Below are 26,940 nucleotides of genomic sequence, written 5' to 3'. Positions count from 1 at the left end.
TTATATTAAAATTATGTTTTATTCGTTTATTGTTTTCCCAATTTTCAGTCCTACGGTTTAAATTGTAGTTAAAAGTTCATCTTTCGTGCAACTGTATTCAGCCTGTTTCAGTTCCTTTACTTCTCTACAGAACCTGCAAAAGAGGTCATTAACAATAAAATATAAAACATGTATTAATATTTGATTTTATAAATGTCATTATAATGGATTATAAAAGAGGGGCGAAAGATGCCAAAGGGACATTCAAACTCATAAGTCGAAAATAAGCAGACAACGCTATGGCTAAAAAAGAAAAAGACCAACAGACAAACAACTGTACACAAAACACAACATAGAAAATTAAAGACCAAGCAACACGAACCCTACCAAAAACTGGGGGTGATCTCAGGAGCTCCGGAAGGGTAAGCAGATCATGTGGCACCCGTTGTGTTGCTCCTTATAACACATGTATAATCATTTGTTCTTTTTTTTTAAGTCTATGTTTTCTTCATTTATCAGGTTGTGTGTTGGGTTCCTTTTTGTTTAATAAAATAAAGTCAATTGTAGTTCTAGATTGCCAAATGTTTCCATCGACCTTTACTCCTACTACGAATTCATATATCATAACAAAATATTGTTCCATGTAAGGCTTGTAATTGCTTAAAATCTGAATCTCAACACAAAAGTCCATACATGAAATACAGGTTATGGATTCAGGTTTGAATCTTCGCTCCTATACACATGTGCAATCTGTTAAAAATACAGATGCTGTGTCCAAACTTTGCTTGTACGCGAAGCGTGGACATCGGATCTGTATTTCAATAAGATTGATTATACTGTGTACTAACAGATTAGCACTGTACAACTTATAAGTGACATGGCTGACAGTAACCGTCCAGAACTTGACAAGTTAATATTTGTAAATTCCAAAGGCGTATTGAGTATTTTACGATAGGAACCAACTCAATATGGGATATTTTAAACTTGCATGCAAACCGGGAATTTAATTGATGCCACTCAAACGTTGCATGAAAGGCAGTTTTACCTGTTAGTTTACACATTTCATAGAACATGTTTATAATTTATAGACTTACAAAAACTGCATTCCTCTTTGACACGAAGATGAGAACATCAATATTAACGAATATTTTAACCGGAACGAGTAAATCCAACTAACGAATAAGAAAACACCTGAAAAGAAGTTTTACCATTCTCAACTATTCAATTATGTGACTATTAAATTTATATTTACCGGTTTTGGTATGCAATAGAACTTAATTCTTTTCTATCTACAGACGTGAGTACGCTGGAATGTCTGCTTTAGACTATGTTCAGTTCATCCTACAATGTATACAAGAATATTCATGATAAAATACTGTCAGATTAAAATTTCTACTATTAGTAATGTAGACCGTATATTTCTAGGTAGGTTTACATCTGTCGAAAGAAAATATAGTATAGGATGGAGTCATTTTTGATGGCAGTTGGATTTATCACCCATAAATGTCAGAAGCGATCATAAGTGTATCAATTACAAAAAGGTAAAATAAGTTCATTTGCAGGATTTTACAGATTTGTGTATTGCTAATTTCAATATTGGTGGTGCTTTGTTTGATCGTGTTTAAGTACAAAGGGGATCAGAAGCGTATAATTCACCAAACTTGGGTAGCAAAATGTCGGTTCCGAATTTTGAACTTTAACTAGAGGCTCTAGAGCCTGTGTCGCTCACATTGGTCTATGTGCAAATAGACGAGAAAAGAGTTCATGACAAAAATCTGTTTTGTTGATCTTGCATTGCTGATCATCTAGTCTGTTTAGTTTCTCTCTATCTTCTTTAGTTTTTTGCTCAAAACACAAGAGGGTAAAAGAAATCCTCATTTAAGGGCAATCACTCCTATAAAGAGTGACAGTCTACTAACTATATCGTCAAAATTTGAATTGTTAGTAGAGCTTGACTAACTGATCATTTTTGTGATTTAAAGTGTCTATTTATCGATTACAATTTGTATCATATAAGGCAAAGCGCAAAAATAAATGGTGAAAATCGTCATTAAAGGGCAATAACTCCAATAAGGAGTCGTCGGACAATTTCCTCCATATTTTCTTAAGTGTAGATCTTAGTCCTGTTGATCATTTTTGCTTTTTTAAGTTTCTATCTATTATAATTTTTAAGATACAAGGCAAAAACGCAAAAAAATGGTAAAAAACGTCATCAAAGTGCAATAACTCTAATAAGGAGTCGACTGACGATTTCGACCATATACTTATTTGTAGAACTTGTCTTGCTGATCATTTTTGCAATTTAAAGTTTCTATCTATTATAGTTTTCAAGATAATAAGCAAAAATGAAAAAAAAGGTAAAATTTGTTATTTAAGGGCAATAACTCCTACAAGAAGTCGTCTGACAGTTTTGACGTATAAGGACGATTGGTAAAGCTCAACATTCTGAATATTTCTGCCCCTGTCAGATTTTCTCTATTCATAACGGTTTTCCAAACAATAGACAAAACTTGCAATTTACCCCTATGTTCTATTTTTAGCCATGTCGGCCACCTTGGTTTGCAGGCGGTGTCATCGGACAGTATTTGTTAACTAGATACCCCAATGATGATTGTGGCCGATTTTGGTTAAATTTGGCCCAGCAGTTATAGGCGAGAAGATTTTTGTAAAAGTTCGACGGACGACGACGACGGACGAAGTGATGAAAAAAGCTCACTTGGCCCTTTGTGCCAGGTGAGCTAGAAAAAAAGGCGTAGCCAAGGTATCTTTTTCATAAAGTTTTATAACTAAGATTTTTACAGAACTTTTTATATCGTCTTAAATGTTCGATTTTTTTTTTAATGTTTTGGAACATCGAATTTACATTTACAATTTAAAATCAGAGACAATAGTGTTGCAAAGCTTGGTTCAAACTGTCTTAAGTATAACCCCATCGAATAACTGACCGAGGAGGGTCAATAGACAGATGCAAATGGAGGAGAAAATTCCACAAGGGCCTTTCCTAGCAGCTGAGTTAAAAATGTCCTTAGCACCTCATTTGACAATAAAGACTTTTAGTTCAGACTCTATAACTATAAGTTTAAAATTAGCAGACACCAAAGTCGTCTTTCTACAGAGTGAAGTGTTACCAACAACTAAGCCGGTAATTTTGAAAACACAGCTTATTACAATCCCATTCAAAGTTTTATAAAGCGTCAGATTTCAAACCTATTAGGATGACATGGATACTATATTAAAATTAGTTTAGTATAGTATCTATGTCATCCTAAAAGGTTTTTAAATGACAAATGGTTTCAGTGTTTTTAAAAGTTTAACACGATGATTTATTGCATATGACTGCGACTGTGGATGATAGGTGGAGTTTCCGGTCCTCTCTGTCACTTGTCCCTAATAAGAAGAGGGAAAATAATAAAAAGTTGAGTTTTGAAACTGTATATTTGTTACGTTATTTTTTCCCTCATATTATGAACTCATATTCTCATTTTTGATTTATAACCCATGTAAAACATTTATCCAAATTATAATAAAATGCTCCGCTGGGCGCAGCTTGATACGACCGCAGAGGTCGAACCCTGAACAGTTGGGGCAAGTATGGACACAACATTCAAGCTTGATACAGCACTGAATTTGGATTGTGATTAAATATTTGACACAGCATAGGTTTCTGCCACAGAATGAATGTGGTCTAAGAACTTAAAAAATTTTAATTTACCTATTCAAACCATATTATTATTTGCTTTTATATATAAATCAGAAATAACCAATTTAAAATGGAAACTTTTAAAGAAAAAAAAATCCCTCCCCCCCAAATTTTTTGAACCCCCTTATGATTCATCACTCCCAAACTCAATCCCAGCCTTCCATTTGTGGTATGGTACCTTGCAGTACAATTTCAGAGAGATCCATACACTTGAACACAAGTTATTGTCTGGAAACTAGAAAAATGCTTGTTTTTGGCCCCTTTTTGGCCCCTTATTCCTAAACGTTTTAGGCAATTACCCCCAAACTCAATTCCAGCTTTCCCTTTGTGATATGGAACCTTGTAGTACAATTTCAGAAAGATCCATACACTTACACACAAGTTATTATCATGAAACTAGAAAAACGCTTGTTTTTTGCCCCTTTTTTGGCCCCTAATTCCTAAAATTTGGAGGCAATTACCCCCAAAATCAATCCCAGCATTCCATTTGTGATATGGAACCTTGTGGTACAATGTCAGAGAGATCCATACACTTATACACAAGTTATGTCTGGAAGTTACAAAAATGCTTATTTTTGTCCCCTTTTTGGCCCCTAATTCCTTAACTGTTGGTACCATAACCCCCAAAATCAATCCCAACCTTCCTTTTGTGGTATTGAACCTTATGGTAAAATTTCATAGAGATCCATTCACTTTAACTAAGGTTAAAGTGTGAAAACCAATGTGTCTTCGGACGACGACGACGACGACGACGCCGGACGACGACGACGCGGGACGACGACGACGACGCCAACGTCATACCAATATACGACCAAAAAATTTTTAATTTTTGCGGTCGTATAAAAAGTCTAAAATAAACAATTTACAGGGCATGGGCTCGATAATATGTAGCTTTGTTTCGTGTGTATTTTAGTCTTGACGCCATCTAATTAACTATCGAGTTGACCTCCGGAAACCTTCGATGATATAAACATAAATATAGATATAAATAGAAAGTAAACTCGTGCAATTGGATTTTTCTAGGCAGGGGCGGATCCAGGATTTTGGAAAGGAGGGGCTAAGTATGAAATTTTTTTTTTTTACCTTTTTTTGGCTAAAAAACATAAAATAAGTGTAAAATGCACTTTTTTAACGGTTCCTGACGTAAGGCATGTATATTTTTTAGTTATGTGTAAGGGTTGGACATATTTTATGCCGTATTCTCCCCATTAATTGTCTATTATAAAATGATTGGATGGATCCAAAGCTATGTAATAATATATTTGATGTGGGACTTGTCTGTAAAAAATTGACATGGACATTCTCGTTTGTTGTATGTTTAGTTAGTATAACGTCACGGATTTCTTGTTGTAAACAAGATATACGCCGGGCTATTCAATGAAATTTGCAATACGACCGACACGAGTTAAGAAAGACAAACAAGCAATTTTTATCCAAATGTTTGGTTGAAATGTTTCAACCAACAAGGGAAGTGAGGGGTTCCAAATCAACAAAAGGCTACGAATGAGTCTGAAATGACAACGAATATATCAATGAGGGTCGACAAATTGAGACATGAAAAGTTCTAGATCCGCCACTGAAACCGAAAGATTGAGCAAAACGAACCTCATAAAAATTTGGGGTACACTTAGCTGGTGAGGAAGGCAGTGGTGTAGCTTGCCTTCTGTTATAACTGAGGCAGGGGGTCGGGGGGGGGGGGGGGCGCAGCCCCCAATAAGCTGTTGAAGTTATGCAATTTGAAAAAAAAGAATCTATTAAAAATAAAAACGATAACAGTTCCAGTGAACGTCCTAGATTTTAAATTCTTTACGAATAAAAGGAAATGGGTATGGGGTTTATTTTAATGACATGCACAGCAAGTCAGCAATACATCTGAGAGTCCTCAAAGAAACCATATCAACTGACTTACAGAATAGTGGACTTAACAACAAGATTCAAAATGTGCGCTTTGCAATGCAGATATATGCTCTTGATTGGATTTGCTGTAAGCGGGTTTTAATGCCAGAAACATTACCAGACATCACGCTTGCAGCATTTCTTAACTAGGAAATAAACACATGCTACATGTGAAATGCACCACGGCACTTTTATTGGTTGTGTTTTGTCCTGATATTTTTTGGATGGTCTTCAAATTCTTATACGGTTTTGAACTTTTTCCCATTGTGAAAATCACAGCCGGTGAAGTACTAACGGAAAAATTTACGTTTTTTCTGAAGTCTTCATAATAAATGAAAACAGTATTTGGTTGGAAATTTTATATAGAAACTGATATATATTGTTTATGTCGCTGGAATTAATGACTCCTTCAATTATTTAAAATTCCCTGCTAGTGAAATAAAATGCTTCGCTGGGCGCAGCTTGATACGACCGCAGAGGTCGAACCCTGAACAGTTGGGGCAAGTATGGACACAACATTCAAGCTTGATACAGCTCTGAATTTGGATTGTGATTAAATATTTGACACAGCATAGGTTTCTGACACAGAAAGAATGTGGTCTAAGAACTTCAATTTTTTTAATTTACCTATAATGGTCCAATGTCCAAAATCAAAATACATGGTTAGATTCAGCATATCAAAGAACCCCATATATTCAATTTTTGTTGAAATCAAACAAAGTTAAATTTTGGACCCCAACTTGGACAAACTTGAAAACTGGTCCCATAATCAAAAATTTAAACACATGTTTAGATTCAGCATATAAAAGTACCCCAAGAATTCAATTTTTGTTAAAATCAAACTAAGTTTAATTTTGGACCCTTTGGACCTTAATGTAGACCAATTTAAAAAACGGGACCCAAAATTAAAAATCTAAAAACACAGTTAGATTTGGCATATCAAAGAACCCCAATAATTCAATTTTTGATGAAATCAAACAAAGTTTAATTTTGGACCCTTTTGACCTCAATATGAACCAATTTGATAGCGGGCCCACAAATAAAAAATCTAAATACAGGGTAAGATTCAGCATATCAAAGAACCCCATATATTCAATTTCTGTTGAAATCAAACAAAGTTTAATTTTGGACCCCAATTTGGACCAACTTTAAAACTGGGCCAAAAATCTAAAATCTAAATACATGTTTAGATTTGGCATATCAAAGAACCCCATATATTTAATTTTTGTTGAAATCAAACAAAGTTTTATTTTGGACCCCAACTTGGACCAACTTGTAAACTGGGCCCATAATCAAAAATCTAAACACATGTTTAGATTCAGCATATAAAAGAACCCCAAGAATTCAATTTTTGTTAAAATCAAACTAAGTTTAATTTTGGACCCTTTGGACCTTAATGTAGACCAATTTAAAAAACGGGACCCAAAATTAAAAATCTAAAAACACAGTTAGATTTGGCATATCAAAGAACCCCATTAATTCAATTTTTGATGAAATCAAACAAAGTTTAATTTTGGACCCTTTTGACCTCAATATGAACCAATTTGATAGCGAGCCCACAAATAAAAAATCTAAATACATGGTAAGATTCAGCATATCAAAGAACCCCATATATTCAATTTTTGTTGAAATCAAACAAAGTTTAATTTTGGACCCCAATTTGGACCAACTTTAAAACTGGGCCAAAAATCTAAAATCTAAATACATGTTTAGATTCAGAATATCAAAGAACCCCATATATTCAATTTTTGTTGAAATCAAACAAAGTTTAATTTTGGACCCCAACTTGGACCAACTTGAAAACTGAGCCCATAATCAAAAATCTGAACACATGTTTAGATTCAGCATATCAAAGAACCCCAAAAATTCAATTTTTGTTAAAATCAAACTAAGTTTAATTTTGGACCCTTTGGACCTTAATGTAGACCAATTTAAAAAACGGGACCCAAAATTAAAAATCTAAATACACGGTTAGATTTGGCATATCAAAGAACCCCAATAATTCAATTTTTGATGAAATCAAACAAAGTTTAATTTTGGACCCTTTTGACCTCAATATGAACCAATTTGATAGCGGGGCCCACAAATAAAAAATTCTAAATACATGGTTAGATTCAGCATATCAAAGAACCTCATATATTCAATTTTTGTTGAAATCAAACAAATTTTAATTTTGGACCCCAATTTGGACAAACTTGAAAACTGGGCCAAAAATCAAAAATCTAAATACATGTTTAGATTCAGCATATCAAAGAACCCCATATATTCAATTTTTGTTAAAATCAAACAAAGTTTAATTTTGGACCCTTTGGACCTTAATGTAGACCAATTTGAAAACTGGACCCATAATTAAAACTCTAAATACACGGTTAGATTCGGCATAACAAATAAATAAATGTGGTCAAAGATTTTACAAATCTAATGCGCCATACTGTGCAATTAAAGATTACTTCTTGAAATTTTTCAATATTTGAAATTTGAAAAAAAAACAATATTTGAAGAATAATTCTTTTTAATTTCTGAAATCTGAAATGAGAAAAAATTGACCCCCACAATTTCTTTTTACCCCCCCCCCCCCCCCCCCCCCCCCCCTCTTTCCCCCAAAAAATTCTTTCCCTCAAGATATGGTCATAATCTCAATTCAAATTTCCAATGGAATTTGCAGCCATAATTACCCATTTAAATTTACCATAGTGCTAACTTAATCTATTTTATAATAGAATTTAAAATATAGTGTCAAATCTTTCATATGGATTTTTTTGTAAAAAAAAAAGATGCAACATTTGCAGATATTTTTACTGGTCTTCCTTTATAAATATGCATTTCTTTAAACATAATTTTAAAGCAGTGTAATGGGAAGTAACCAAAACGTTGTATTTGGATTACCTCCCTTACACTGTTTTAAATTATCTTAATTGTTCATTAACCATTACTTTATACATAATTTAAAAGCAGTGTAAGGGAGATAATTTCAATGATGTATTTGATTTATCTCCCTTACACTGCTTTAAATTATGTTTTGTACTAAAGTATTTGTCCATTAACCAGGACAACCTTGTTTTTCCCCCTTTTTTGCCCCTAATTCTTAAACGGTTTGAGCCATAACCCCCCAAAGCAAATCCTAACCATCCCTTTGTGGTATGGAAACTTGTAGTATAATTTCAGAGAGATCCATACACTGTTCCACAGTTAATGTCTGGAAACAAAAAAATGCTTATTTTTGGCCCCTTTTTGGCCCCTAATTCCTTAACTGTTGGTACCATAACCCCCAAAATCAATCCCCACCTTCCTTTTGTGGTATTGAACCTTATGGTAAAATTTCACAGAGATCCATTCCCTTTAACTAAAGTTAGAGTGCGTAAACTAATGCATATTCGGACGACGAGGCTGGACGACGACGACGACGCCGGACGACGACGACGACGACGACGACGACGACGCCAACGTCATACCAATATACGACCACAAAAATTTTTTTGCGGTCGTATAAAAAACTATAAATTTTAAATAGTGATAACAAGGATTTGTATAGTAAGACACTATACTATACAAATCCTTGGTGAGAATAAACTTTAGAACAAAATAGCAAATTATTTTCTGTGCATGTTGATTAATATAAGTAATTTTTATTTCAATTGGTATCAAAGTTTAATGAAACTCAATGTACTAGCTGAAGTATTACACGTCGGGGGAAATTTCAACACACAACGAAATTTCAATTTTAGACGTTACCAATTATATATGGGGGTTGGTATGGGCGTCCTCAAATATTTGTTTTTAATTCTTTTTGTCCATAATGTGATTTTCCTTTCTTTTATATTTATCACCATTCAAATCTCTATTCTTTTAAGTTTAAATCAATTTCAGGATATTTTTCTGTATTCTGTAAACCTCACCCAGACCCTCATATACAAGAAATTATTCTTGCAAAAAATTAATAATTTACCTGAATGGTCAAGTGATTCGATTGGAAAAGGCTTGTGAGTTGGGTAATCATCTATTCTACTGATTTTGCTTGGGGTAGGATTATATAGATGTGTCAGCTTCAATTGTCGATTTCTTTGACTTCGACATATTGAGATTACTGAAAACTATCGCAAAGGGATCGGGATTTCCAATTAGAGGAGGAAAATGTTTTCATAAGTCTTGAACTCGCAAAGGGTATGAATCAATAACGGTAAAAAGACGATACAAGTCGGTACCTTAACGTTTAGTAGCGAGTCCGCTGCTGTGAAAATTGTTTAAAAGAAAAGTTTTTTTTTATTTTTCATTTTTTTTTTACCGAGGCAACTGCCTCGGTTGCCTCAACGTAAGCTACGCCAATGGAAGGGTTAGCAGATTCTAATCTACTAGTGACACCCGTCATGCTGCTGAATTCACAAATGCACTTCTTAGCATCGTGATTGGTAATATATTCTTGTTCAAAATCATAGAAAAGTGACAAATTTCATTTGATTATATATCCACTCATTGTGGTAGGCAATTCTACTAAGTACACTGCCGAATGATATTTAGAGAAAACGACTGCTTTCGGTGAATTAGTAATCTGCAGCAATTACATACTTCTTTGAATCTTTCATGGACAGACGGTTACGTTCGTAACCTCTTAAAACAATGACAGATTATGTGTAGTCATTCTATGGTGCATTGGATAATTTAAAAATTTGTTTATTATTTTTTTTTTAATTAGACATAGTATATAAGAAATGAAAATAAACCTACCTCAACACAAAAACCTTAACCTTAAGCCAGCCTATCCATGCTTCTTATGACTTCTTCTATACCTTTGAATTTGTACTCATTAATTGCATAACGTTATCAAAGGTATACCGACAGTGAATGGCAGTTACATGTTTATATTTCAAATCCAGGTCTTTCATCTTTTTTCTCTAAAAGAACTGTAGCAAATGATATATGATCCTTACAAAAAAAAAACACTAGCTACTGTCTTTCAAAAATACTTCAGGATGTACTCGGGTCAGGTTTTATGATTTTTTGTCAGATGTTCGGACTTCTTGGTTTTTTTTCCTACGATACAGGGTAAACTATTTTCACTACGGCGGTGGCATAAATATGTTTACACTAAGATTCTGAGCTTGGAAAGCGTTTATGCAGTTTGTGATAGTGAATGAATTTACTGTAAAAATCTATTGTTGTTTGCTAAATGAGAGTATTTCATATTATATTTAGGATGAAAACCAATGTATTGATTAATCTATATTGAGGTTTGAAAAGTGGATCACTATGCGTACATGAAATATAATACAGTCGGGGAATCTGACTTTCACCAAAATATATGTTCATTTTCAAACGGTCAAAGTATTCTCTTAATCACTCTCCTACGAATTGTTTAATGGGTTTTACAGCGTAATCTCTAATTACACCGGAGCGGGGCATAGGACTTAACTTCATTTTGATCGGCTGAACCTGTTCCTTTATATCTCCCAGAGTCAATGAAATAACATCATTATAGATACCAGGATTAAAATTATGTACGCCAGATGCGCGTTCGGTCAAACGGGCACCTGTCATGTGTTCTACTCACTGGTGGGGAAAACCAAAATAGCTTACCATTTTAAGCCACCATATTGCTATCAACACCTGTTACCCCAAGGATGTTTAAAATTTCGAATGTGTAATAACAAGAGGTCGTGTGAATCTTATAATAATGTATTTCCCATTTTTCTAACTGTTGGGAAATTGAATTTGAAGTTTAAAGTGCAAACAATTAAAGCTTAGTACAACAAAGATAATTTTGACAAATATTTTACAGCAAAAATACCTGAAAAAATAGTGGAGATACAACACTATAAAAATATTTGAATAAGCTAGTATAATCCAATGGGATGGTGATGATGATGATGATGGATGGCTGCTTAACGTACAGCGGCAAATTAATATGCATATTTAGGACGAGAACATGTGAATGCAATATGAATATTAACCCTTTGTACTAGACCGACACGCTGTCGCTGAGCCGGATTTTTTAACGTGCAATTATAATCCAATGGGTGGATGTAGAGATAGAAGTCTAGTTCAAACAAAATCCTGTATAGTGTAGAAATCGTGTATTATAGTTGTATAGGGAGACTGACCATTGCACTTGGATATCAAATACACTTAACTGCGGCCAAGTTTAGCGAAAGGTCGTGCGACATAATCAGTCAAACAAACTTTATTAGATTAACTCGTAAAGGAACGACCGTTTTCATTGGTCAATTCAAACCTTCGACCTCACACCGGCGAAAATAGAACACGCGTACTATAAAGTTGAATGGACTGATCAGTATTCACGTAGCCGGTCAAGGTTGTTCAAAACTTTCATCGTCGTATTCACGTATATATATGATTGTGTTCTATGACAATTCTAGCTTTTATACATGTGCATGTAAAATTCATTAATTTTATAATTTTGTTCAATAGTAAAATTTTAAACTTTAAATCTTAACAGTTTTTACGTCGAAATATTTAATTCAACTGTCTCCTCTCAGTTGGTTCTGAATTAAGGGAGCTACAATTTTATTTTGATGGGGGGGGGGGACTTGGATGAAACATGTCCAGTCTTTTTATTTTTCAGTCTATTCGGTCCTGCCTTTTTTTATTAGTTTATCCTGTTTTTTTACATAAATCGTCATCCTGCTTTTTTTTTTGCCAAATTGCTCATCCTGCCTTTTCTTTTACTCAATTGACTCGATGAATTAACGTTGTACTTGAAATGAAACCGTACTTAACTACGAAAATAACCAAATTACATGCTAAAGATATATTTTCGATTTTTATAGTAAATGGGTTTGTGTTATAAACTGTCATGTTCACTATTCATATTCTTTCGCAAGTTTTAGGTATTCGACTAAGGATAGTGTGATTTTTTTCTGATTCAGTTAACTTGATTTTGAAAAAAAAATCCCGAAATTCAAAGTAAATTCAGAACATGTAACCATCCATGCTTGAGTCATGCTTTGTTTGGAGAAAAGTGGAGATGGCAAACCATGGCACAGTGGAAAGAAATGTACTTTATAAACTCCAGCGATATACTTCATGAATTTATAATTAACTGTTTTGCTATTCTCGGTTGAAAAACGAACGTAAATTATATATTGTAAATTTTTAAATAGTTACATAGAAAACAATCAGTTTTAAAAACGTGTTTATTCATTATATGTATTGATAAAAAGGTGAGTCCCTTCTTAATGATGAAGAAGTCAAACATTCACCTTCATTCACGGGTACATGCATTTAGTCATCCTTAATTTCTTAATATTTCGTTTATCAGTTTATCATACATGTATGATTTTGTATTTCATTTTAAATACGCATGCATACTACACGTCACTTTGGCGGATAGTTCAACAATGTTATGCAAAGCTCTATTCTTACGGTATGAAATTAAAAGATAAATTGTCATCCAATTAAAATCGAAAACAGTACATTTATATTGTTCCTTATAAACTACGATATTTCTCACAAGTATTTATTTATTTTTTAGTTCCACACATGCAAAAGAAAAAAATCTTCGCCGATGTAACATTTCAATCCTTTTTACACCAACATGCCTTCACTGAATTCATTTCAATTTCGTGGTGACCATGATAGTACATTGCATACTACGTCATCATTCACGTGCACAAATGATACGGTTATTGTTGTTTTGTTTCTATCTTTCGGGGACAATTTGCTCCGTTTATGATGCGTTATTTCTGAATGACCAAACGCAACTGTGTGACGTTCTGTGTGATCGTTTCATAGCATGAAAACAATAAAAGAGGAATGTGCAACCCATCATAAATTATTGTAATGGATCAGTATTATAAAATCCTTTATACTATAAGTAACTACGACATTGTCAGGATAATAACCTAGCGTCAGTATGAAAGAAATTAAAAGTGGTTCATTATTCATCCGTATAAAAGCGGCACATGTATTTTAGTTTATCCTTCTATTTTTCATAATGCGGTACAAGATAATTGTGTTGCTGCAGTATAATATTTCGACCCCACTATTTGAAATTCACACTGAAACATTTATTTAATTCTTTTGACCAAAGATTTGTAAACTATACAAATCCTTGTTTTTACGTTCGTAGTAAAATAGTACATTCCATTGTCAGTCACCTGTGTCAATTCACGTGCACTACGATTGTTGTTGTATTTGAATCTTTCGGCCAATGAAATGAGACGTTACAAGTTGTTTGTTTGTGATACGCCAGAATGTCATCAATGAATTATCAAACGCTAAACTTGACTGCAGTTCAGTGTATATAGCTATCTCCATTTTCATCATAAGTGGACATATAACTTTATCAGATTAACACAACGAAATTATACATGCTGAAGAGTTTGTAATTTAAGAAGACAAACCAAAGAACTAGGAGATGCTATTTACCTTGTATTGCCAAAGTCACAAACTTGTGCTTGTGGTATGGATTCTCCATTTTTCTTCTCTTTTTAGATGTTCCAAGATTTTTTTAATTATTCTATAATGTTTCAACTCATTTTTCCTAATTTAATGTGATCATGCTCTTATCCATATAGTTTCACGATAACAGTTGTTTATATGTGCAGTAGAAAATAATAGTAGCGGGCAGCAAGTTGTAAACTAGTTATAGCAGGATTATATTGGATTGAGCAAGAATACATAAAATGAGTTAAAATATTTCAGAATATTTATAAAAATAACACATTAAATGAATTTTTTTTAAAATAAATAGGGATTGTGTCCATGGGACTCCGATGATGCCCCCGCTTGCATATAATGTTATAAAGGGATATAACTCAAGAACAGTAAAAGTGATGTCACACATATTCGTACTTGATCTGAGTTTTGGGGTAATAAGCATTGTGTAAAAGTTTAATAATATTTGGTTGAGGCAGACTGATGTTAGAGAACAGAAACGAAAAATTCAGCAATGCTTCCATCTGTAAAGGGGAAAACTCTAGAACAGTACAAGTGACGCCACCAATATTCAAACTTGGATCTGTGTTTTGTGGCTATAAGCATTGTGTATAAGATAAATATTTGGTTGAGGCAAACTTGTGGTTATAAATATAAAACAGAAGATGTGGTAGGATTGCCAATGAGACAACTCTCCACAAGAGACCAAATGACACAGAAATTAACAACTATAGGTCACGATACGGCCTTCAACAATGAGCAAAGCCCATACCGCACAGTCAGCTATAAAAGGCCCCGAAATGACAATGTAAAAAAATTCAAACGAGAAAACTAACGGCCTAATTTATGTACAAAAAATGAACGAAAAACACATAAACAAATGACAACCATTGTGTACAAGATTCAAAACATTTGGTTGAGGCAAACTAAGTGAGAGAACGGAAACCAATTTCAGGACGTATGGACGTACAGACGGACAAGGGTAAAACTTAGCATAAAAAAATGGGGGATCCATGCCCTAAGCGACTGTCAGAGAAACAATTAATATACTCATTACATAAATCATTATGTCATACCAAACCTTTGAGTTCCATACATTTGATGTTTTAGTCACAAAAAGATAACTCATTTTTCAGTCTCAAATGTAAGATCGGGTCCCCGCTAGCCGAGAGTAAAAACATTTTGAGAATACCTTACAACTTAAATAAACAGGCTAACAAAGTTAATTAGATAGTGTGTGACAATCTGTTTCGCCGATAAGCTAAAGTTACCACACTAGGTAATTACCTTACAAGAAATTATATATTTTGTTTCAATATGGCAAGAACAAAATTTTACTACAAATGCAAAACTTTGACTTATCATTTTTGTTTGAATGATTCAACTGTTTTCAATAGTTAGGCAATACAAATACCTATACATGTATGATGAATATCTAGAAGCTCTGATCATGATAGCCGAAATATTCCTTAGTTGGAAACCTGGTGTGTTTTTAAGTGTTTACAACTGACTGTTTGTATGTGGTGACAAAAGATCACATGGACTGGTCTTTATTCAAGTGACCATATATCAGACCTCAACTTTTTATAAAGAAGCTTGATATTTCTTAAGTAATGTTAGTTGATTCTATTTAGTAAAGATTTACTTGTTAATGGTAGGCTAACTCTCCAATTTGATGTGGCAGTGGTTCTACCTTCATTTTATATCATCTATTTTAAGTAAGTTGCCTCGATATAGCCTTTTCATGCTGTATGAGCGTAGAATTACACTCAATCAATTCAATTTAGCTGATTTTTTAGTTCTTGTGCAACAGGACAGAACCATGGTGCATCCTTTGAGGATACATGCAAGATGACAGTGATTTAATTACCTCACATAGTGTGACGATAGCCTTCAAGTTCTGTCTTATCTCTGATAGCTTACAAATGGACATTTAAGCCTCAAGAATTGCATTCTTTACGATTAACCACAAGCCCTACAGCCCAGGCCAGTAAAATTTTCAAGATAAGAAGCAATACAAGCCATAATAATTTACATAAATTTTATAAGACAGATTTTTGGTCGTGCAAGTCAAAAAGAAAATTGGTAATATCTCTGATTCCAGGCTTATACTTAGGTTTGCCAGATGCATGGTAAGACCGGAATTGACAGGGTAGGCTAGTTTTATTACATTAATGCAATAGTGGTTTTATGATGTGTACTTTCTCCATATTTAGTTCAACCTATTGCAATTGTTATATAGTAAAGTGCAAAGTATTTTGAAATCAAATCAAGTTACCTTAAAATTAAAAGTCTACATACACTGCAGTTTTTGTTAGATGTTTTTTCAAATGGTTACAATAATATCGTTCAAAAAAAATTGATTACTCCTCAATGGAACATTGTTTAGACAGCATGCTTTTAAAGATGTTCAAAGTATTCAGAATCATTACCTCAATAGACAATATTTAACAAATCAAAACAAGATTATTTTGATAAAACCAAAATGCAGTATTTCCGAATGATTGACAGGTTTTTTTTTTAAAACAAAACAAAGTCAATGAGTACTTGTCAGCAGAAAGGAGTAGGAATACCAAATATTCAACATTTTAAACTATTGAGATCAATTTTTTCATCATGTCATTAATTCAATAGGTGAATGGAAGAAAAAAATGAGAATTTCAGTATGAATGTACAGAGTATAATAAAAACTTGCATATATAAACCACATAAAGAGGAGTTCTATGTACAACGGTTTTATTTCTATGGTAAATAGGCGTCTATATTTGTCGGAACTAATCAAAGATAACAGGCTTATAATTTGGTACCTCTGACACGTTTCGTCTATTAAAAGAAAACTTATCAATGGTCCTCAAATCAAAACAGTGGGCTAAATTGTATACCTTCAAAATACCTTCCTACTTACAGTAAAATATTGATAAACTATAATGCATTTCTTTACCATTTGACTGTAGAATTTAAAAATTCAGTGATGCATAAATGAAGCGAAAGACTCTGAACTACAATCAATTTCAATCTGAACTACATGAACCTATGAGATATAGGAACATGCATGTAATTTTTTAAGAAAAATCTGTAAGGAAAAAAGAATGATGTATATCCTAAAAACAAAGGTTCCTATTCAAACCTGCAAATTGGAAATACACCATTCATTCACTAACTTGTTATATATTGATGCCTTCATCTCATGTGAATTTTTTAGACTGCACATGGGAAAAAGTATTTTCTATATTTCAATACATCTTTAGAAGCCAGTTGTTGACGTCATTAAATTTCTCTTCTATGATGCTTGATCCCAAAATAATGAAGGAAAAGAAATCCAAAACAAAGGTTGAAAAACTGTGGGTCAACACTGAAGATCAATTGTTCATGAAAATAATCCTATACTGACCAACCAATTTTGAGATGTTGCCACTCTAAAACAAAATTTCTGTAACATCACATAATATATGCAACATAAAAACACTCAATGTTCTGCGAATTTAGGATGCATTAAATCAGGTATGCAGAATTAATCAAAGTTTGTATAACTACTGTATGAAATAAGTTAATAACAATCTGATATCAAGTTGTAAAGTGGAATGAAACTAAAGTATGGTATATTCTATATTTTTATTTGACAGTTTTACTGGTGACAGTGAGTTATATATACAGATGAATGACATTTCTATAAAAAAACACAATATTTTCAATTTTATAACATCATGATGGACATAATAATTAACAACAACCAAATTCATGGGTATATTCAATTTCAGACAGGTATATTTCAAAACTAATGTTAAATGAGAAATTATTTCACTAGGAAATCTTAAAGCATCAACCTATGAAACAATGTATGAAAAAAATCAGCTTGAGATTCAACAGCTTTCCTTAACACCTAATATGATATAATCAGTTGAGGAATAGATAACTTAATTCATTTTTCCTTGCCTTACCTATATGGAAAATAAACTTCTGTTGAACTGTAATACTATCCCTAAACTACTTCTAAAGCAGTTTGATCCGTCATTTTACCACTTATTCAAAGTGAAGTATTTTATTCAGTTGGAAATGCTTCCCTTAACTGCTTAATTTGTTTACTTAAGCCATCTGCTGGAGTTCCTTCACTTAACCATTTAGTTAAATGGATGTTATTTCGTTCTGTTGTCCCTTATTTGGATAAAATACTTAGCACTTCTATTGAGTTCCTTCTCTTAACTAGTTAAGGGGTAGTTAGCCAGTTCTGTTATCCCCTAACATCTTACGGGTGGTAAAACAATTCCATCTAGCTTCCTTCCCTTAATAGTTAAACTGGATCGAATACAAAGCAGTTCGGTGTAGTTCTTTCCCTTATCTACTTAAGGGGTAGTAAAGCAGTTCTGTGCGGCATCCTATTCCTTCCCTTAATGACTTAACTGGAATGTTTATGTTGATTTTTCTGCAACCTAGGACCTCCTTAACAAAAGGATGCTTAACATGTGTCCTATTGATGTCTGCTGCCTATATACCTGCCTAATGTAATGTATAAGAAGAATATTATTATAAAATATTTAAAAGTACTATAAAATATAAAAACAAAAGTTTACATAACACATTGAATATTTCAAGTTTAGATATCAACTAGAAGAGAACGTGTAAATGTGACCAGAATTCAGGAAAAAGTGGTCCTTAATAGATGAATTAAATGACTTATATAGGCCTTCCACACCAGTCCAACTGCTAGTGTATAACATTAAAATTATCACAAATGCAAATGAATTTAATTTTACTTATTACTATAAGATTAAATAATCCAAGTTGCTCCTAAATCTAATTAGGAAATTTCCAGGTTATATCAGATTTTATTTTAAAGCATCTACCACTTGTACATTTTTCTCTCTTGAGAAGCCAAAACTCCACTTGTCAACCTTATCTTAACAATCAACCCACTAACTTTTTTAAGTTTGGACAAAATTTTACACTGTAAACTATTTATCAAATGTCTGGTACATATCAACACTGTTTTTTTTTAGGAAAATGAACAAGATTCATATCAATACAATTAATTATGTTAAAATTATTTCAGACAAAGAAAAATTATAACATCCGATTCCATTCACCAGACAACTGATTTCAAAGTGCCTACCCTGAGTGGATTTTAGTCCTTTAAACAGATTCGGACATGGTTTAGGTTGGACATAACTGGTAAAAAGTTTCAACATTTTGGGAAAGTTGTTCCTGGATATATTTGTTTATAACAGATGGGTTAACATTATTGTTTGAACAACACTTATTAAATAGTAAAGGTGATCAATCTTTACACCTGAATACAACATACATTCTTTGCGACTAGTAAATACTATTTACCTGAAATAATGAAATGAAGATGAAAACTTATCGATTGTATCCACCGCCTCCTCCCCCTCTTCCATAACCTACAACAAATGTATATGTCAGTTTTCAATTTTCATATCAGTGCTTCAGTCCATTTGATGACTCTCATAATAGAGAAATTAATGAATTATGAATAAATAAAATGCTTCGCTGGGCGCAGCTTGATACGACCGCAGAGGTCGAACCCTGAACAGTTGGGGCAAGTATGGACACAACATTCAAGCTTGATACAGCTCTGAATTTGGATTGTGATTAAATATTTGACACAGCATAGGTTTCTGACACAAAAAGAATGTGGTCTAAGAACTTCAATTTTTTTAATTTACCTATTATGGTCCAATGTCCAAAATCAAAATACATGGTTAGATTCAGCATATCAAAGAACCCCATATATTCAATTTTTGTTGAAATCAAACAAAGTTTAATTTTGGACCCCAACTTGGACAAACTTGAAAACTGGTCCCATAATCAATAAAATGCTTCGCTGGGGCGCAGCTTGATACGACCGCAGAGGTCGAACCCTGAACAGTTGGGGCAAGTATGGACACAACATTCAAGCTTGATACAGCTCTGAATTTGGATTGTTATTAAATATTTGACACAGCATAGGTTTCTGACACAGAAAGAATGTGGTCTAAGAACTTGAATTTTTTTAATTTACCTATTATGGTCCAATGTCCAAAATCAAAATACATGGTTAGATTCAGCATATCAAAGAACCCCATATATTCAATTTTTGTTAAAATCAAAGAAAGTTTAATTTTGGACCCCAACTTGGACAAACTTGAAAACTGGGCCCATAATCAAAAATCTAAACACATGTTTAGATTCAGCATATCAAAGAACCCCAAGAATTCAATTTTTGCTAAAATCAAACTAAGTTTAATTTTGGACCCTTTGGACCTTAATGTAGACCAATTTAAAAAACGGGACTTAAAATTAAAAATCTAAATACACGGTTAGATTTGTAATATCAAAGAACCCCAATAATTCAATTTTTGATGAAATCAAACAAAGTTTAATTTTGGACCCTTTTGACCTCAATATGAACCAATTTGATAGCGGGGCCCACAAATAAAAAATCTAAATTCATGGTTAGATTCAGCATATCAAAGAACCCCATATATTCAATTTTTGTTGAAATCAAAAAAAGTTTAATTTTGGACCCCAACTTGGACCAACTTGAAAACAGGGCCCATAATCAAAAATCTAAACACATGTTTAGATTCAGCATATCAAAGAACCCCAAGAATTCAATTTTTGTTAAAATCAAACTAAGTTTAATTTTGGACCCTTTGGACCTCAATGAAGACCAATTTAAAAAACGGGACCCAAATTAAAAATCTAAAAACACGGTTAGATTTGGCATATCAAAGAACCCCAATAATTCAATTTTCGATGAAATCAAACAAAGTTTAATTTTGGACCCTTTTGACCTCAATATGAACCAATTTGATAGCGGGGCCTACAAATAAAAAATCTAAATACATGGTTAGATTCAGCATATCAAAGAACCTCATATATTCAATTTTTGTTGAAATCAAACAAAGTTTAATTTTGGACCCCAATTTGGACCAACTTGAAAACTGGGCCCATAATCAAAAATCTAAACACATGTTTAGATTCAGCATATCAAAGAACCCCATACATTCAATTTTTGTTGAAATCAAACAAAGTTTAAATACTGGACCCTATCTTGGACCAACTTGAAAACTGGGCCCATAATCAAAAATCTAAACACATGTTTAGATTCAGCAAATCAAAGAACCCCAAGAATTCAATTTTTGTTAAAATCAAACTAAGTTTAATTTTGGACCCTTTGGACCTCAATGTAGACCAATTTAAAAAACAGGACCCAAAATTAAAAACCTAAATACACGGTTAGATTTGGAATATCAAAGAACCCCAATAATTCAATTTTAGATGAAATCAAACAAAGTTTAATTTTGGACCCTTTTGACCGCAATATGAACCAATTAGATAACGGGGTCCACAAATAAAAAATCTAAATACATGGTTAGATTCAGCATATCAAAGAACCCCATATATTCAATTTTTGTTGAAATCAAACAAAGTTTAATTTTGGACCCCAATTTGGACCAACTTGAAAACTGGGCCAAAAATCAAAAATCTAAATACATGTTTAGATTCAGCATATCAAAGAACCTCATATATTCAATTTTTGCTAAAATCAAACTAAGTTTAATTTTGGACCCTTTGGACATTAATGCAATTTGAAAACTGGACCCAAAATTAAAAATCTAAATACACTGTTAGATTCGGCATAACAAATAAATAAATGTGATCAAAGATTTTACAAATCTAATGCGCCATACTGTGCAATTAAAGATTACTTCTTGAAATTTTTCAATATTTGAAATTTGAAAAAAAAAACTATTTGAAGAATAATTCTTTTTAATTTCTGAAATATGAAATGAGAAAAAATTGGCCCCCCCACAATTTCTTTTTACCCCCCCCCCCTTTTTTCCCCCCAAAAAATTATATCCCTCAAGATATGGTCATAATCTCAATTCAAATTTCCAATGGAGTTGGCAACCATAATTACCCATTTAAATTTACCATAGTGCTAACTTAATCTATTTTATAATAGAATTAATAAAAATATAGTGTCAAATCTTTCATATGGATCTTTTTGTAAAAAAAAAAGATGAAAACATTTGCAGATATTTTTACTGGTCTTCCTTTATAAATATGCATTTCTTTAAACATAATTTAAAAGCAGTGTAAGGGAAGTAACCAAAACGTTGTATTTGGATTACCTCCCTTACACTGTTTTAGATTATCTTTATTGTTCATTAACCATTACTTTATACATAATTTAAAAGCAGTGTAAGGGAGATAATTTCAATGATGTATTTGATTTATCTCCCTTACACTGCTTTAAATTATGTTTTGAACTAAAGTATTTGTCCATTAACCAGGACAACCTTGTTTTTCCCCCTTTTTTGCCCCTAATTCCTAAACGGTTTGAGCCATAACCCCCCAAAGCAAATCCTAACCATCCCTTTGTGGTATGGCAACTTGTAGTATAATTTCAGAGAGATCCATACACCGTTCCACAGTTATTGTCTGGAAACTAGAAAATGCTCATTTTTGGCCCCTTTTTGGCCCCTAATTCCTTAACTGTTGGTACCATAACCCCCAAAATCAATCCCAACCTTCCTTTTGTGGTATTTAACCTTATGGTCAAATTTCAAAAAGATCCATTCACTTAAACTAAAGTTAGAGTGCGAAAACCAATATGTATTCGGACGACGACGCCGGACGACGACGACGACGACGACGACGACGACGACGACGACGACGACGACGCCAACGTCATACCAATATACGACCACAAAATTTTTTTGCGGTCGTATAAAAATCTAAACACATGTTTAGATTCAGCATATCAAAGTACCCGAAGAATTCAATTTTTGTTAAAATCAAACTAAGTTTAATTTTGGACCCTTCGGACCTTAATGTAGACAAATTTAAAAAACGGGACCCAAAATTAAAAATCTAAAAACACGGTTAGATTTGGCATATCAAAGAACCCCAATAATTCAATTTTTGATGAAATCAAACAAAGTTTAATTTTGGACCCTTTTGACCTCAATATGAACCAATTTGATAGCGGGCCCACAAATAAAAAATCTAAATACATGGTAAGATTCAGCATATCATAGAACCCCATATATTCAATTTTTGTTGAAATCAAACAAAGTTTAATTTTGGACCCCAATTTGGATCAACTTGAAAACTGGGCCAAAAATCTAAAATCTAAATACATGTTTAGATTCAGCATATCAAAGAACCCCATATATTCAATTTTTGTTGAAATCAAACAGAGTTTAATTTTGGACCCCAACTTGGACCAACTTGAAAACTGGTCCCATAATCAAAAATCTAAACACATGTTTAGATTCAGCATATCAAAGAACCCCAAAAATTCAATTTTTGTTAAAATCAAACTAAGTTTAATTTTGGACCCTTTGGACCTTATGTAGACCAATTTAAAAAACAGGACCCAAAATTAAAAATCTAAATACACGGTTAGATTTGGCATATCAAAGAACCCCAATAATTCAATTTTTGATGAAATCAAACAAAGTTTAATTTTGGACCCTTTTGACCTCAATATGAACCAATTTGATAGCGGGCCCACAAATAAAAAATCTAAATACATGGTAAGATTCAGCATATCAAAGAACCCCATATATTCAATTTTTGTTGAAATCAAACAAAGTTTAATTTTGGACCCCAATTTGGACCAACTTGAAAACTGGGCCAAAAATCTAAAATCTAAATACATGTTTAGATTCAGCATATCAAAGAACCCCATATATTCAATTTTTGTTGAAATCAAACAAAGTTTAATTTTGGACCCAACTTGGACCAACTTGAAAACTGGGCCCATAATCAAAAATCTAAACACATGTTTAGATTCAGCATATCAAAGAACCCCAAGAATTCAATTTTTGTTAAAATCAAACTAAGTTTAATTTTGGACCCTTTGGACCTTAATGTAGACCAATTTAAATAAACTGCTTCGCTTAGCGCAGCTAGATACGCCCGCAGAGGTCATACCCTGAACAGTTGGGACAAAAATGGACACAATATTCAAGCTTGATTCAGGTCCGAATTTGGATTGTAATTAAATATTTGACATATTATAGGTTTCTGAATAAATGTAGTCAAAGATCTTGAAATTGGTTATATGAATTGAATTTATATTCAATTAAAGATTTCTTGCTGTTGTGCAATACTTAGTAAATCTGTTGTCAGACTATAAACAAATAAAGTTCAATTAATTCTCAATGTCATATTAGAAATTTATGAAAATAAAAAGGGAGCTTACATCAATAGATATAAACAATTCACCAAAGTTTCTTGAGAATTGGTGACAGCATTTTTGAGTTATTGTCCGAAAACTGGAAAATCACCCCTTTTTTAATGAATAAAACCCCATAACTCAGAAGTGTAAAATGTAAAATTTATAAAATTCTAAAGGGAGCTTACATCAATACATACAAACAATTCACCAAAGTTTCATTAGAATTGCTGAAAGCATTTTTGAGTTTTTGTCCGAAAACTGGAAAATCCCCCCTTTTTTCATGAATAAAACCCTGCAACTCGGAAACGTAAAATCTAAAATTTATAAAAATTGAAAGGGAGCTCATGTCAATAGATATAAACAATTCACCACAATTTCTTGCAAGTTGGTGAAAGCATTCTTGAATTATTGTCCAAAAACTGGAAAATCCCCCTTTTTTTAATGAATAAAACCCCATAACTCGGAAACGTAAAATCTAAATTTTATAAAAAACGAAAGGGAGCTCACGTCAATAGATATAAACAATTCACCAAAGTTTTATGCAAATTGGTTAAAGCATTTTTGAGTTAATGTCCGACATGTTGACGACGGACAGACAGACGGACAGACGGACGGACAGACGGACAACGGTATACCATAATACGTCCCGTAAACGGGCGTATAAAAACGGGACCCAAAATTAAAAATCTAAATACACGGTTAGATTCGGCATATCAAAGAACCCCAATAATTCAATTTTTGATGAAATCAAACAAAGTTAAATTTTGGACCCTTTGGACCTCAATGTGGACCAATTTAAAAACGGGGCCCAAAATCCAAAAACTTAATACACGGTTAGATTCAGCATATTAAAGAACCCCAAGAATTCAAGAATAAAACCCCATTGAAAATGATCAAGAAATAAGCAATTTATACGAAGTATCTTCTTTTGCACAATACTGTGCAATTGAATATTTCTTGCTATTGCGCAATACTGCACAATTGACAATTTCTTGCTATTGCGCAATATTGTGCTATTGGATATTTCTTGCTATTGCGCAATACTGTGCAATTGAAGATTTCTTGCTATTGCGCAATACTGTGCAATTGAAGATTACTTGCTATTGTGCAATACTGTGCAATTGAAAATTTCTTGCTATTGCACAATACTTATTATATAATAATTTACACATCCTGTTTGGTGTGTATCTCCTACCATATCATTATTATTTGCTTTTAAATATAAATCAGAAATAACCAACTTAAAATGGAAAATTTTAAAAGAAAAAAAAAAAGGAAAAAAAGAAAAAAAAAAAAAAAAAAAATCCCCCCCCCCCAAATTTTTTGAACCCCCTTATGATTCATCACCCCCAAACTCAATCCCAGCCTTCCCTTTGTGGTATGGTACCTTGCAGTACAATTTCAGAGAGATCCATACACTTGAACACAAGTTATTGTCGGGAAACTAGAAAAATGCTTATTTTTGGCCCCTTTTTGGCCCCCAATTCCTAAACGTTTCGGGCAATTACCCCCAAACTCAATTCCAGCTTTCCCTTTGTGATATGGAACCTTGTAGTACAATTTCAGAAATATCCAAACACTTACACACAAGTTATTGTCATGAAACTAGAAAAATGCTTGTTTTTTGCCCCTTTTTTGGCCCCTAATTCCTAAAATTTTGAGGCAATTACCCCCAAAATCAATTACAGCCTTCCCTTTGTGATATGGAACCTTGTGGTACAATGTCAGAGAGATCCATACACTAACACACAAGTTATTGTCTGAAAGTTACAAAAATGCTTATTTTTGGCCCCTTTTTGGCCCCTAATTCCTTAACTGTTGGTACCATAACCCCCAAAATCAATCCCAACCTTCCTTTCGTGGTATTGAACCTTATGGTGAAATTTCATGGAGATCCATTCACTTAAACTAAAGTTAGAGTGCGAAAACCCATGTGTCTTCGGACGACGACGCCAACGTCATACCAATATACGGCCAAAAAATTTTTAATTTTTGCGGTCGTATAAAAATCAGTCTCTTCCTACATACCTTGGAGGCAGAGATATATATATATTTATGTTCATATGCATAAAAAAAACCTCATCAATGATATCAGGATTATAATCTTGTATGCCAAACTTGTAGAAAATCCTTAGGACTTCGAAATGATTATTTTTTATAATCTGATGTCAATTGTTAAACTTTGAAAACATTTTTGTAATATTCCATTTGAAAACAATAAAATATATGCTCTCTTATACCAGTGTTCTCCCCAGGATTTTTGGATAGCACCAGGGTAATGCGTGTGAACAGCTTGGTGAAATGATTCAAACAATCAGTTGTGTCGCGTTGCGTCGCTATATTTCTAATTACTGCATTTTTTATGTCTCTTGTTTAGTTTTAATACTGTGGTACTGTGTTATGTCAGAATATTATTGGTTAAAAAGATCAATAAACAGTTTGTATACTTTTAATATTTTTTAAAAATAAATAAAACATGATTCATTACATAATATTCATCTAAATTTAAAGTAATTAAATTTTTTTTTAAATCCATGATCAATAAAAATAAAATATCATTCAAACAGGAACATATAAATTGTTAGATATACTGTTCCCAGATTCAAAAGAGAACAAAAATGTTCAATTTAAAAAACTTTCTAGTTTCTAGAAAGAAAGTTGTTGTATGTGAAAGGATTCCTGTCATAAGGAGATTTAAAATTAACAAGAACAAAATTGTGTAATAATTTGAACCAGTTTCTATCTTAAATTTTAATAAAAAGAAATTTTTCATAAATTTTAA

The 26,940-nt window shown here is 32.8% G+C and overlaps 1 protein-coding gene across 2 annotated transcripts in view; it reads right to left on the bottom strand.

Moving 5' to 3' along the window:
- Positions 1–26,940, bottom strand: part of LOC127729072 (heterogeneous nuclear ribonucleoprotein 87F-like) — a 49,107-nt gene continuing 22,167 nt past the window's right edge. The window contains exons 8-10 of one of the 2 annotated variants that reach the window (XR_007994488.1): positions 19,295–19,362; positions 1,232–1,320; positions 1–133 (exon numbers count right to left, since the gene is read on the bottom strand). Coding sequence is in view for 1 of the 2 variants with exons in the window: in XM_052236723.1 (XP_052092683.1) it covers positions 19,322–19,362 (41 nt within the window). In the remaining variant the exon portion in view is untranslated. Of the gene's footprint in view, positions 134–1,231; positions 1,321–17,561; positions 18,461–19,294; positions 19,363–26,940 lie in introns of those variants that run through there. The other variant, XM_052236723.1, reaches the window with a different exon arrangement.

This window comes from Mytilus californianus, unplaced genomic scaffold (genome assembly GCF_021869535.1).
Source record: "Mytilus californianus isolate M0D057914Y unplaced genomic scaffold, xbMytCali1.0.p SCAF_2, whole genome shotgun sequence".
Lineage (NCBI taxonomy): Eukaryota > Metazoa > Mollusca > Bivalvia > Mytilida > Mytilidae > Mytilus > Mytilus californianus.
The sequence above is the reverse complement of the archived record's forward strand: the minus strand, read 5'-3'. Positions and strand labels throughout refer to the sequence as shown.